This window comes from Crocuta crocuta, unplaced genomic scaffold (genome assembly GCF_008692635.1).
Source record: "Crocuta crocuta isolate KB4526 unplaced genomic scaffold, BGI_CrCroc_1.0 scaffold56, whole genome shotgun sequence".
Classification (NCBI taxonomy): Eukaryota; Metazoa; Chordata; class Mammalia; order Carnivora; family Hyaenidae; genus Crocuta; species Crocuta crocuta.
In genome coordinates this window covers 6,503,967-6,518,294 of record NW_027531334.1, presented here as the reverse complement: position 1 = coordinate 6,518,294, position 14,328 = coordinate 6,503,967, and the positions used below count along the sequence as shown (strand labels likewise).

Here is a 14,328-nt window from a genome sequence, read left to right as displayed (position 1 = left end):
TGCAATTGTAACACCATAATTAATTTTGAATAATTTCATAATTTACAACAGCATAAATGGAAGGACAAGGGTCCCTCCACTCCTTTCATAAAGTCCTTTGTGTATCAGCTTCAGTCCTGCTAAAGAATCATTTAAAAAATTTTTTTTAATGTTTTATTTATCTCTGAGAGAGAGAGAGAGAGACAGACAGACAGACAGACAGCATGAGCAGGGTAGGGTCAGAGAGAGAGGGAGATACAGAATCCGAAGACAGGCTCCAGGCTCTGAGCTGGCTGTCAGCACAGAGCCCAACACGGGGCTTGAACCCACTAACCGGGAGATCATGACCTGAGCTGAAGTCGGATGCTTAATCAACTGAGCCACCCAGGCGCCCCAAGAATCACTTACCAGAATACAGAAAAGTCACACAGAGAGATAAGTTCTGTTTGAAAGAGCCTTCAAAATAAGGAGGCATCTTTTATTCCAACTATTTTATTTAGTGCCTGTTATTGTAAATAATTTAAACAGTAGACAAATTTATGAAGTGTAAAGCGTAAGTCCCAGGTAATCCCCTGCTAGTAACTATTGTTAATAGTTTGAAACCCCTTGAACTTTAAAATAAAGATTCATATATATGTGTGTATATAATACATATTTGTGTGTATATCTACAGATATAAATAAATATACTAAAGCGATGAAGATTAAAATAATAGATGACCATCAAAGCAGGGATTTGAAAACTGGGCCTCCTTCTACCCTCTACGACCCATTTTTCTGAGTCTATAAGCCCTGAGTGGCAGCTGCCATTTTGATGTACTTTTCATTTTCTTTCGGCAACAAAACCTCAATTTTGTTGGCCTTAAAATTCTCACTTCTTGACAGGTGCCTGTCAGAACTACATACCTTCCCCCCAAATTCCCTACATTTTTAACAGCTTCAAGCTTGTCAGGACAGATCTGCTTAGTCCAGCTACCTGCTAAACTTCATTTTGATAACCCCAACTCATTAGAAAGCACTTCTGAAGCCTTATGTTTATTTATTATTTGAACATGACTCATGAAGCCATCATTCAAATACCTGATTGTACTCACTAATGTATTTCATAACAAACATAAACCATAAGCTTTTTTATATTCTGATAATGTCTCCATGTGCCCAGTCCCCTATATTTAATGAAAAGCTATCTTTTTCCCCCCTTGGCAAATTTCAAACATGTGAGCTATCTAATGCACAGGCACAGACTTTCTGTGTGACCTTGGACAATCTTGCTCTATCTCCTGATTTTATAAATCTATACAACGGGAAACATTGTCATGTAGATCGCTGTTCAAAAATATTACAATAATTAGAAATTGGGCAGTGGTTTGGATTTTTCAGCCTAAGTCTTACTATTCTAGAGATGCTAATCATGCATCATGTTCACTGACTCTGTGAAGCCCTTAAGTAATCACTCAGAATGTGTCACAGGCTGCCTTACTGACCTGACGGAGTAGGAGGTACCCTTCCCCAGTCCCTGCCTGTCTCCTCCGCTCTTGACTTCCCCAGATCTCTGCAGACTGGTATGTGTAAGGTCACAGACTCGGGGCAGGCAAGCCCTCAGCCAGCTTTGGGTACTATCACAACTGGTTCACTTGCTTTGCGTCTATCTCCCTCTTGGGCTATCCTGAGATGTGTATCTCCTGAGCAAACCTTAGAATTCCTGCACTGGCACCTGAATTCTTCTTACTAAGGCTGACCTTCTTCATATCCAAAGCCAATCACTGAACACCCTTGTTTCTGGATTTGTGCTTTATAGGCCAATCAGAGCATCCTTCTTGCATTTCTCCCCATCCTCTGCACTGTTTTTGCTCTAACAGGGGGTGTCTGCACATAAGTCTCCAGTCCTGAGATCCCTTCTCTCTCTCATGTCCTCTGGAGGCCCCAGCTGATACAAATGGGCATCCACCTTGCCCAAGGTTCCATGTTCCTGCTTAGGTAATTATGCAGTTCCCTTTTGGGACTGAGGCTTCTGTCCTCCTGACTAGCTATCCCATTTTAGGTCTAAAGCTCAACTCCTCAAAACTGCTGCACAGCTAGGCTCTCTTCTTTTGAATAAATCTCCATTCCTGTGTCTCACCTAATTCTTGAATGGATCCTTGTAATTCTTTGTTATCTGCTGATCCCTACATGAACCTGAGACTTCTATTCCCTTGAGCTCTCGGACTGTGGGCATCCACACCTGCTTCATACAACCTGTTACCTTGCAAATGGATGGTGCTGAACAAAAAAGTTCTCTGGCCAAATAGGTTTAGAAAAAAACTCTGTTAAAATGGTTGCTCAGGTTTACTTTTTGTAGGATTTCCCTAAGCTTTTAATATACTAATGTGAATCCATGAAGGTGAAAATAAAAGTTCTTCTAAATATACCTGTTGAAGGAGCATTTTCCCCCAAATTTTCTTAAAGGCCTGGTGTTCTATGAAACACATTTTTAAAAATGCTTTTTTAGATTAGACTATGGTCTTTTTGAGTTTACAGATTCTGATTCAATGGTTCACAAGAAATATTGGGGAGGTGGAAATGATTGAAGTGGAAAAATCTGTTAGTGTTTAGTCAACTTCATTCAAAGAATTAAGAAGCAGTGTATTTTGTTATAATGGAGCCAGGAGAAAGAAGATTAACATTCTTTTATTTATTTAATCCTCATGAGAATATTTATCAAAACTTAACTACATGTCAGACATTACTGTAGAGCTGGGGTTTTCATGATGTATAAGATCAACACTCTCCCTGCCCCCCCCCCCCAAGGATCTTAGAGAAATCAGCCAGAGTAAGATATCCTGCATGCCACTTAATATTTTGTTGCATCTGTGCATCAGAAGTCTCATTTTTAAGTTTTACTTTAAGCTCTTAAAATGTGTATACATCCTCTTTTGTAGTAAACTGGATTCAGGTTTGTCATTCTTCTATAATTAAAGAAAACTGGTGGAATCCATGAGCAAGCATGCATGGGCACACAACATGCAGCAGATACATGTACACCAAAACACAGCCAAACCATAATCATAATCCTGCCAAGATCATTTTTATCTAAGTAGAGGTAAAAGTAAAACGCACCATTGACATACACATGAGTTTTTTTAGAGCATTGTCCAGAACACCTGTATTTTAAAATGACCAGGGGGCACTTGTGAAAATGCAGATTCCTGGGGTCTGCTCCAAACATTCTGATTCAGTAGGGCTCAGGAATATGCATGTTAAAGTTGTGCCACTTAACATACTTAGGAAAACCAACATTGAGGACCTTTGGGTTACTGGCTGTGCATTGAGAGCTGAAGCTTGTTGCCAAATGGCCCTGGGACTTACCTCCCATTGAGTGGAGCGAAGGTTGTCAGGATAGAAGGCAGGCACTCAGTCTCCCAGTGGGGCCAGATAAAGAAGGCACCTGATAGATAGCAAAGTTCAAAAAGCACCAATCCCTTTTTCTCCATTGTGCTGCAAAGAAAACACAACCAACAGCTGCGCACACCTGGGCTTCTCACTGTTTCCTCCCTAGTGTAACATGTTTTATTTTGTTCCCATGTGAACTCGCTTGTGAGGAGATCCCTGAATTCTCTCCACAGAGATGGGAGATCCCTCCCAGACTTTGCTTTCATTATTATTTTTTATTTAGATTCAGGTATTGATAGAAATCCAAATAACAGAATGCAGAGGCTTGTGGGATTCTTCTCGTCACGTAACACAAAAATTCAAGAGCGTACCAGTTTCAGATCAAAACTCTAGAAGCCTCCATCACCACATTTCCTGTTTGTTACTGAACAAAGTACACACGAAAGATTTCAAGACACAGAAGAGAGAGAAAACTGAGGCACTGTTAAAGACCAGTTTTACTGGCACACTGTTTCTAAAGCAACAGAGCAACATTACTTAGGGGAAAAAAAGGTTGTGGGAGCATTTTTAACCCATATATTTGCCTTATGGCTACATAAGGATTTCTCTGACAAAAGAAGCATGCCAGGTAAGTGGTATTTTAATTCTTTTGTTCTATTCCTATGCCTGAAAATTCCCTGAATAATTTCCATGATCCCAGCCAAAAAACACTTAATATTTGGGAAGTAAATCAGTTTACACATTATTTTTATAGTGTGAGATAACCTTTAATATAATTAGAACATGCTTTGAAATATTTTAATGACTATAGCTTGGTTATTTTCTCTTAAAAAAATGGGAGGTTTTATAATATAGGGCTCGTTGTAGCTTACACTGGTGTTCACTAGTGTTCACTGATAATTATGTTCTTTAAAGTATCTGTTATTTTTAAAGCAACTTGTTGATCATGCTTTTCCTCTTTATTTATAAAGCTGGTTAGTACTAACCACATTCTAATTGCTTTAAGTTTAGGAATTTTGTTATTTTCCCAGACATTAATCCTATTGTCAATGTCCGAGCTGGCCATCTGCAGAGGCCAGTGAAAATTCAATGGCTTGCAGCGTGGATTGGAAGGGTTGAATCCCCATCGATTAGCCGAGTTTCTGTTCCATGTTGGTAGTTCATCTCTCTTTTATTATTTTACATACTTGTTATTTCTTTAATAAACACCTTTTTGCTGTAAAAGAAAACACACGTATAAAGTGGGAGAACTATGAAGTATCATGTAAAAGAAAAAAACTTTCATAGCTCCCATCACCTTAAAAATCACATTATGTTGCATTTCCTTCCTACTTTTATTTCTATACATTCTATATGGTTTGCTTTTCCTACCTGAAATAATAATGAACATAAAATTATATTTCCAGATTGTTTGCTAACATTAGAACATAACAGGGGTGCCTGCGTGGCTCAGTTGGTTAAGCATCCGACTTTGGCTCAGGTCATGATCTCACAGTTTATGGGTTAAAGCCCCACATCAGGCTCTGTGCTGACAGCTAGCTCAGAGCCTGGAGCCTGTTTTGGATTCTGTGTCTCCCTCTCTCTCTGGCCCTCCCCTGCTCATGCTGTCTCTCTCTCAGAAATATATAAAACATTAAAAAATTTTTTTAAAAGAACATAACAATTTCCCTTTTTATGATAACTCTGCCTAATCATTTTAGAAGACTGTAGAATATGACATTCACTGGGTTAATAAATAGTTTCCTTCGTTGTGTTTTTATTGTTTGACATCTGTGTTGTTTCCAGTTGTATTATATTTAAAATGACAGAAAGTTGAACATCTCTATAGCTTTTTCTATATTGAAGGTTATTTTCTTGGAAAAAAACTCTAGGGTTGGTATTACTGAGCAAGAGGTTATGAACACTTTAAAGTCTCACTGTTACCAAAATACTTTTCCAAGAGTAATACCAATTCACTCTCATCCTAGCATATGTCTCCTGAACAGTTTGGTATCATCTAAAAAAAATCTTAACTAATAAAAGTGTAATATGCTAGCCTGTTGGTAATGCTTACTTTCATTATAATGAAGCTAATCATTTTTACATGGGGTTTTAAACTATACTCATACAATTTGTACATTGTCTGATTACATCTTTTGCTTAATCATTGTGCTTTATAGTACTTTTAATATCAATTTGTTTATAATTTTTTAATGTTTATTTACTTTTGAAGGGGAGAGAGAGAGAGACAGAGGCATGAGCAGGGGAGGGGCAGAGAGAGAGGGAGACACAGAATCTGAAGCAGGCTCCAGGCTCTGAGCTGTGAGCACAGAGCCCATTGCGGGACTCAAAGTCATGGACCTCGAAATTGTGACCTGAGCTACAGTCAGGCGCTTAAACGACTAAGCCACCCAGGCACCCCTTTTAATATCAATTTGTATGAGCCACTCTTAGGGTAAAGGTATTATATATAATCTGTGAATTTGCTTCCCAATATTTTGTTTGACAAATTTTAAAAACAATTAATTAATCACACAGGTGATTAATCATATGATACCTCCATATGATACATATGATTTTCACACTTGTCTTTATTTTTTCTAGGTTCATAGATAAACAAAGAACAAACCCAAGTGTTGCAGTTTTGCTAGTGCTCTGGAAAACATAGACATGGCAATACTATTAACAGTGGCCATGAGCTTATGGTGTTGGGGAACTCAGGAAGTGTGGGAAGGCCAAATGCATTGAATATAGCATTCAACTCTTTCCAGGATTACTTAATTCTAATTTTTTGATAGGCATGATAGAATTTCTTCCACACCATTTTGTAGTTCAGATTTTTCCCTTTAGAGGTAATACAGTAGCTCCTCCACTGGCAGTTGAGAGCTTCTACAATTCCACAGAAGAGAGAAAAGTATCAAATGTGTGCTGTTAAAGACTCACACCTTAAAAGGAGAGGGGAAAACAATGTGAAAGAAGAGAGTCAGATGATAATATGTTTTATATTTAGACAGGTGAGGTTAAAATAGAAAATAAGTGTGAAAAAGTGAAATTATTCCTGGTTAACTAAAATAAGGTATGAAAAGAAAAAAATGCAAATCTTTCCTTTTCTTCTATCTAGATGCCTTGTATTCACTGCATCAATCAATGGACTGGCATCATAATTTCTACTGTGTTTCTGCATGCTTGTAAAATCAAAATTAGCTAAATCAAATGGCAAAAACAATTCCTGTGGGCAGCCCTTAGTTTAAAGAGTGAGCCACAATTTAGTTACACATTGTTGTTTTTCAAAAAAAGGGATTTTCGTTTTCCTTACTCAGTTTTCTTTTCCCTTGAGCCTCAATCTCCTTTTTGAGAACAGTGAGCCTCTCCTTTAGAGACTAGGCAGGAATAATTTATGAATCATCTTTTAAACTTAGATGTTCTTTAAGTTAAAGCTGGGTCAAAGACAATGTGTTCCATCCTTTAATTTAGTTAATGTTTCCAGTGATTTTAAGGAAAGTCAGCTTGGGAAAGATGGTCACTTACAAATCATAACTCTGAGAAATAAATGTGCACAAATTGCTAGTTAATAACAAACATCATTACCCTCAACACAAGGGTTTGTAAAATTAAAAAACAAGATCATCATCATCATTATTATCATCAGTATCATTACTGGTCACATTTCCAGGCATTTTAAATTCCATTTAATTTTCTCAGTATTCCTGAACTAGAAAGAAGAGAGAAAAAATTAACAGGCCTTCTTAAAACATTAAAGGAACATAGTAGTTACAATTTTGTTGGATGAAAATTTCCACACATCAGGGCATCGTCAGAGGATCTCACCAAGGTGCTTCTCCAACAGAAAACAATAAGTACAGAAATAAAATGAAGGAGTAAATATAGACAAAGACTCATCAACAGTGAGGAATTTGTCAACACTTCCATCTTAATAGGATTTCTCAAGTTGACCAATCCCAATTAAAGTTTAATTACAAAAGTGACAAGTAGCCCAGTATGGGAGCAATTATACGGTCTTAAAATCTCCCCCTACCCCACTCCACGTTTATGTTCTCTTTAACAAATTCAGTAAGTGGTGCTTAAGAGCAACCATGATGTAGTAGAAAGAGGGACCTTGATGTCACACAGATGGGGATCTGAACTCCAACTTTACAACTGGCTCAGTGAGGTTCAGTGATATGTAAGCAGTCACACAGCTCGTAAGTGACCACACGCATTCTTCGTCTACACTTCGAAGCAGACATTCCAATGCCCCACATTGCTGTTGTCTGTCTCCCCATCATAATAGTCCTTCCTCAACACATACCATCCACTTTTCAAATAATCCTGTTATAACAGACACTTATTTAAGGCTGATAGATTTCAAATTTTGCACTAAAAACAATATTTTATTTACTCAAAAGCCTGAGAGATTTGACAATCCCTNAGACATAAAGAATGCATCTAGTTCCACACCATACCATCATCACAGTAAGAAAAATTCTGTGTAAGTAGAATCCATGGGTATTGTTATATCAGAACCTTTTCTTTGAACTTTCTGGGGTGTCCGAAGTAGATATACACATTCGTGGGATGCAGAAAGGAAATGGTCACTGCTCTGACAGAGTTTGCAAGCCAAGAAAGAGATACCATCACGAAAAGCCATATCCTATACACTAGAAATGTACGCACTTGTCTCAGTTACAGATTCCCTGAAGGAGAAACAATTAAGCCATTATATGTATTGCTTTTCTGTTGTTAGTTGTTTAAATAAAGGCTTCTGTAGGAGTCAAACCTGTCAGCAGAAAGACAATACATTTGCTTTAGCTAGGCTTCCCCCTCCAGAGCACATGCAAGGGTGAATGCTAAATACTGTGCCTGCCAAGTACTGTTTGCTTTAAGGGAGTCAGAGGTCTTATAATTAAAGCTACTACTATTAACCCCTGGTGGTTGAAAGCTATATAGAAACTTAAATCATGGTTTTCCTAGCTGTCATTGCCTCACTAATAACTTCTGAGGCCTTTGGCTTTTTAACAGTGTAAATAGCTAAATTCGAATTGTGTGGGAGTTCTTTTTAAATTGATAAAAGCTTTTTAAATGAAAGTAACTACAATTATAGAATAATGATACTAAAGATTGCATTGTTGGGCAAGAATTTTCGAGCACTTTGTGAATCCAATATTATAAGAAGCATTATCTGTACTGAATAGATATCCACTTGCATTTGGAGATATTCATACTGCATATGGATAGAGGAGATATGAAAGTGTGTGTGTGCATGTATTCACATCTATATAGATCTGCCATTCAAGTTGAACATCTCCATTTAGCTACTCAATACCTTCTTATCTGTGTATGCTTTTTTGTTTTTCAAAATGGGGGTATTTATTGTTGTCAATCAAAAAACTATGAAAGCTGGGATGCCTGGCTGGCTCAGTCACTAGAGCATGTGACTCTTGATCTCAGGGATGTAAGTTTGAGTCCCACACTGGGTGTAGAGATTACTGAAAAATAAAATGCTTAAAAAAAAAAAACTATCAAAGAATGTCATGAAATACAAAGCTTATAAATGAAAATCTTTATTCTGTTTAAAACTCAGATCACATTACACCAAGAAAAAATACTGGAAAACAGAAGAAGTTTAGATAGGGATTGCAGACTCCCAAAATCAATAGGAAAACCAGAAACTACGCTAAGTATGCCCCACCCTGAAGAATTTGGCCTGTGTTTTGGCCTTACGGTTGCTGACACATTTCTTGAAAATTACCAGGACTTTCCTTAAACCCTTTATGTAAAATGTAGGCTCATGACATTGATTTGGTTGTTTCTTTGTAGCTTTATCTTCTTGTCCCAATTAATGGACTGATAGAACTTTTTCAGTGTTCTTTTTAATTTCAAAGAGTAGAGGGAAACTTCTAATTGAAATATAATTTTGTGCAAAGGATAGGATATTTTATAGCTAGAATCAGTGTAATTATAAAAATAAGATTAGGGGTTTTGCCTGGAAGTATCCCATTTTACACTGTGCTCTACTTTTTTTTTTCTTTTTTACCCAAACCACAGCCATTTATTGAATCTATACTAAATACTAGATGCTATGAGAACTGGAAAGAAAAACACACTAAGTAGGAGGTAAATTGTTAGTTCTCTCAAGGATATATTCTAGAGATCTATTACTCTTTTTTATTTATTTGCTTTCTCACCTATCCACTAGAAAGAGAGGTAATTGAAGTATATAGCACAGTATAAAGGGTAGCAAAGGAAAACAAGGAGCCAGGGATATGATTAGGTCACAAAAATAAGTATATCATATAATTCAAGATATCTGCTTAAGATAGATTGTGTATCAAATGATACATACAGAGAGATGGTCAATAGTAATTTTCATATGAACTAGAAGAGTAGACATGTGTCAGTTCTTGAGGAAATTCCCAGCTTCTTCTACCTGAGATACCAAATGATATATTAAACAATATCTTCTAGTCCATTATAATTAATTAATTTAATAGCAAGTTTTATATAGTTGGTTCTTTTTCTTAAAATAAGATTTATTTTGCCTTGATAACATAGGCAGGAAATGTACAAAATGGAAGAGAACAAACAGACTGGCAAAGTGTTTAAATATTTATTTTCTGACTATAACCTGAAGTTCAGTATTCTGTTGCCATTTTAGGGCAGGTTGTCAGCTGAGAGGGAAATAGCTTTGATACTCTCTTAAAACATTTTGGGAACATAACTGGGACATGTCCCAGAATAGAAAGCCATCAAAGCACATTCTGCTTTCACTCAGAGGTAGATCCATGGAGAACCTGTAGGCAGGGTCAAAATTTCCTTCCAAAATAAGTTTTGCATCCTTTCAGCATGTGCATGATTGAATGATCAAAGTTCCAAAGTGTATGTCACAGGATTTGATGCAATAATTCTAGACTGGACTACTTCTTCTTTTTAATTACAAATTTTATAAAGTAAATGTTCTTTAAAGTTTTTATTTAAATTCTAGTTAGTTAACATACACTGTAATATTAGTTTCAGGTATAGAATTTAGTGAGTCATAACTTATGTACAACACCCAGTGCTCATCATAAGTGCCCTCCTGTATACCGATCACCCATTTAGTCCCCCTACCCATCTCCCCTCCAAAAACTCCCAGTTTGTTCTCTGTAGTTAAGAGTCTTGAATGGCTTGCCCCCCTCTTCCCTCTTACCCCCTTTCCACGTTCATCTGTTTATTTCTTAAATTTCACATTAAGTGAAATCATATGGTATTTGTCTTTCTCTGATTTTTTTCGCTTAGCATAATACTCTCTAGCTACATCCACATTGCTGCAAATGGCAAGATTTCATTCTTTTTTGATGGCTGAGTAATATCCCATTTTATACACACACACACACACACACACACACACACACACCCCAAATCTTCTTTATCCATTCATCAGTTGATGGACATTTGCACTCTTTCCAAATTTGGCTATTGATGCTGCTATAAACATTGGGTTGCATGTGTCCGTTCAAATTAGTATTTTTGTATCCTTTGGGCAAATACCTATAAATACCTAGAGTACAACTGCTGGGTCATAGGGTAGTTCTATTTTTTAACTTTTTGAGAAACCTTCATACTGTTTTACAGAGTGGCTGCATCAGTTTGTATTCCCACCAACAGTGTAAGAGGGTTCCCCTGTCTCTGTATCCTCACCAACATCTGTTGGTTTCCTGTGTTGCTCATTTTTGCCACTCTGACAGGTGTGAGGTGGTATCTCATCATGGTTTTGATTTGCATTTCCCTGATGATAGGTGATGTTGAGCATCTTTTCATGTGTATTTCATCTGTATTTCTTCTTTGGAAAAATTAGATTGTGTTATTTCTTTTTTTTTAAGTTAGTTTATTTATTTTGAGAGAGAGAAAGCATGCATATGAGCAGGGTAGGAGCACAGAGAGAGGGAGAGAGAGAATTCCAAGTAGGCTCCATGCTGTCAGCACAGAGCCCGATGCAGGGCTCAATCTTACAAACTGTGAGATCGTGACCTGAGCTGAAATCAAGAGTCAGCTGCTTAACTGACTGAGACACCCAGAAACCCCTGGACTATTTCTAACGCAAGATTACAAGTCACCCAATTTAGCTAAAGGTTAACTATTATTATATCTATCAAATGCTTCATTTAAAACAATGCAACTTTCTGCTCAACTCCAAAATAAATTATGTTGGGGCACCTGGGTGGCTCAGTCAGTTAAGTGTCCACTTTGGCTGAGGTCATAATCTCATGGTTCGTGGGTTTGAGTCCCTCATTGAGGTCAGAGCCTAGAGCTGAGAACTCAGAGCCTGGAGCCTGCTTTGGATTCTAGGTCTCCCTCTCTCTCTGCCCAACCCTGACTTGTGCTCTGTCTCTCTCTATCAAAAATGACTAAACATTTAAAAAAATAAATTATCTGTGATATGTGTTCTTAGGTAAGCTATACTATATTATGCAGTCTTGTGGTATATACCTACTAAGCTGAGAAAAATAATAACTATTTGCCTAAAACAATAATTTTAATTTAAATAGTTTCACTTTGTCCATTCTTTCTCTAACAATAACCAGACAGAACAACTATTTCATGAGGCCATGAATTTATGAAGGTAGAACCATGTTATCAGCATAGAGGAAAACCTTTATTTTTCTCTTCTCATAGTAGGACAATGTGAATTTAATAAGTAAACGTAAAATCATTGATTGGTCTTCAAGGCAAAAGTGGAGAATGAAGGCATATCTCAATTTATGCTTCTAAAAGTTATTGGGTGTTCCATGAGGAGATTATTTCTCCTCACCCTGACTCTTATGTCATTAACATCCCAGTTTTATGCAAGCATATATTTCCTAGGGTTGCACCTGGCTCATACAGCTTACCTCAACTAGTGGTAGTTTCTAAATTCTTTTCCCAGAGATTTCAATGACACTACCCAAACTTCCCAGACTGATTTTTAAACAAGAAAATAAAATTTAATGTTTATAACAAGGGACATCCCAGAAATTTAACTGGAGAACTAGCTGTTAGCACCAAACTCCTTGTATCAAGTTTCTTAGAAAAAAATATAATAATCTGTAGGTTTTCTGGTAAATGTAGATTCAGGGAAGAGAGAATTAGGATGTTGTTCAGAGCCCTTTCCCCAAGATTACAGTGGCCTAATGTGTTACTCTTCTTCTCACAAGGATCTATTTCCTAGCTGCTGGGAGGTAGGTCTTTTCTCAATAGCACTAGAGATAAATGTACTAGAATCTTCAACTTGTCTTTCCTAGATTGTGAGTATGTCTAGACCTAATACTTGATCAGAACCTTTCTGTTGGCCCTAGTCATAACTTGTCTATCTTCACTCCACTTGTCTTTTATTTAGTCAGTTGACATATGTTTAGTGAGAACCTACTTTGTGCTGAATAGGTTACAGAAATAATAACAGGAGTCTCACTAGCAGTAAGATGAAAATAAGAATAACAATAGTTTCCAGTTATGAATTGACTAAGCCATGGGAATAAAAGGTATGGTGTAGACAATACAGTCAATGGTATTGTAATAGTGTTGTGTGGGGACAGATGGTAGCTACACTTGCAGTGACCATATAATGAATAGAGATGTGAATGTGAAACTAATGTAACCTTATGTGTCAACTACACTCAAATTTTTTTCAAAGAATAGCATTACCTAACATTTATGGAGCATCTTACTGGTGAGGAATACTCTTCTACAAGTCTCATTACATATCTTAACTCATTTAATCCCCACAAAATTACGTACAATGAGGAAATTGAGGTATGAAGACCAAGATGAATATGGCCTTCTTTCTGTCCTTTGGGAAGTTCATAGTCAAGTAGGAAGAGATTTTTACACATAAATAAATGATTATCTCAATATTTGTTGAACTGTAGGGGAGTGTAAAAGATGTCACTTGGTAGGGGACAGGCAGCATAGAGCAAATGCTTCAAAGAAAAGGTAGTCTTGAAGGATGACTATGAATTTGTCAAATAGCAGGAGAAAGGCATTTCAGGCAAAGGAGCAAATATACAGACACATAAAGACATGAAATGGTAAGTCTGGTATCTATTGAGAATCATAAGTGCTTCAGAATGATTGGAGCAGGGTATATTATTGGGCAAGTACAGTATATAAGTCCTAAAAGATACAAAACCTAAAGTAACATTTTGTGGAAGGTGTTCATGGTAAGGGAAGAAAAGTGTGATGTTCTCTATGCTTAGGGCAGAGATAGGAGCAGGCACCTTCTCATGAAGCGCCCATGTCACAGGCTCCAGAGAAAAGACAAAGGGACAACTTCCTCCACAAACCACAAAGGAGGGGACTACAGGAGACAGTGTGTGGGAAGATAGTAGCTCTCAGGATGGGGGTTGATGTACTGTGGATGAACCAAAAGAGCCATAAACATAAAAGTCAGGGCCAATTGAACTAATAGGATTGGAGGCCAGATCAGACTGAGAAGAGACTTCTTAATATTGTGTGTTTATTTCTTTTTGAAAGAAAGAGAGACAGAGCGCAGCAGGGCGGGGGGGGTCGGTCAGAGAGAGAAGGAGGCAGAGAATCTGAAGCTATCTCCAGGCTCCATGCTATCAGTACAGAGCCCAACATGGGACTCAAACTCATGAATTGTGAAATCATGACCTGAGCCCAAGTTGGCTGCTTAATTGACTGAGCCATGGAGGCACCCCTTAAAAATTTTGTTTTAATATTTATTTATTTTTGAGAGAGAGACATAGAGCACAAGCAGGGGAGGCACAGAGAGAGGGAGATACAGAATCTGAAGCAGGCTCCAGGCTCTGAGCTGTCAGTGAAGTGTCCGACGGGGCTCAAACTCACAAACCACAAGATCATGACCTGAGCCCAAGAAAGATGCTTAACTGACTGAGCCACCCAGGCACCCCTTAATATTGTGTTTTAAAACCGAGGCCATCAACGGGGTACCTGGGTGGCTTAGTCAGTTGAGCATCTGACTTTTGGTTTTGACTCAGGTCATGATCTCATGGTTTGTGAGTTTGAG

General features: G+C 37.5%; 1 protein-coding gene across 1 annotated transcript in view; it reads left to right on the top strand.

Annotated features, from left to right (window-relative positions):
* The first annotated feature begins 3,753 nt into the window (after nucleotides 1-3,753).
* The window catches only part of TRAT1 (T cell receptor associated transmembrane adaptor 1), a 37,603-nt gene continuing 27,028 nt past the window's right edge, over nucleotides 3,754-14,328 (top strand). The window contains exon 1 of the mRNA XM_077771801.1: nucleotides 3,754-3,975. Within this exon, the coding sequence (XP_077627927.1) occupies nucleotides 3,969-3,975 (7 nt within the window). The 5' untranslated portion in view covers nucleotides 3,754-3,968. The remainder of the gene's footprint in view (nucleotides 3,976-14,328) is intronic.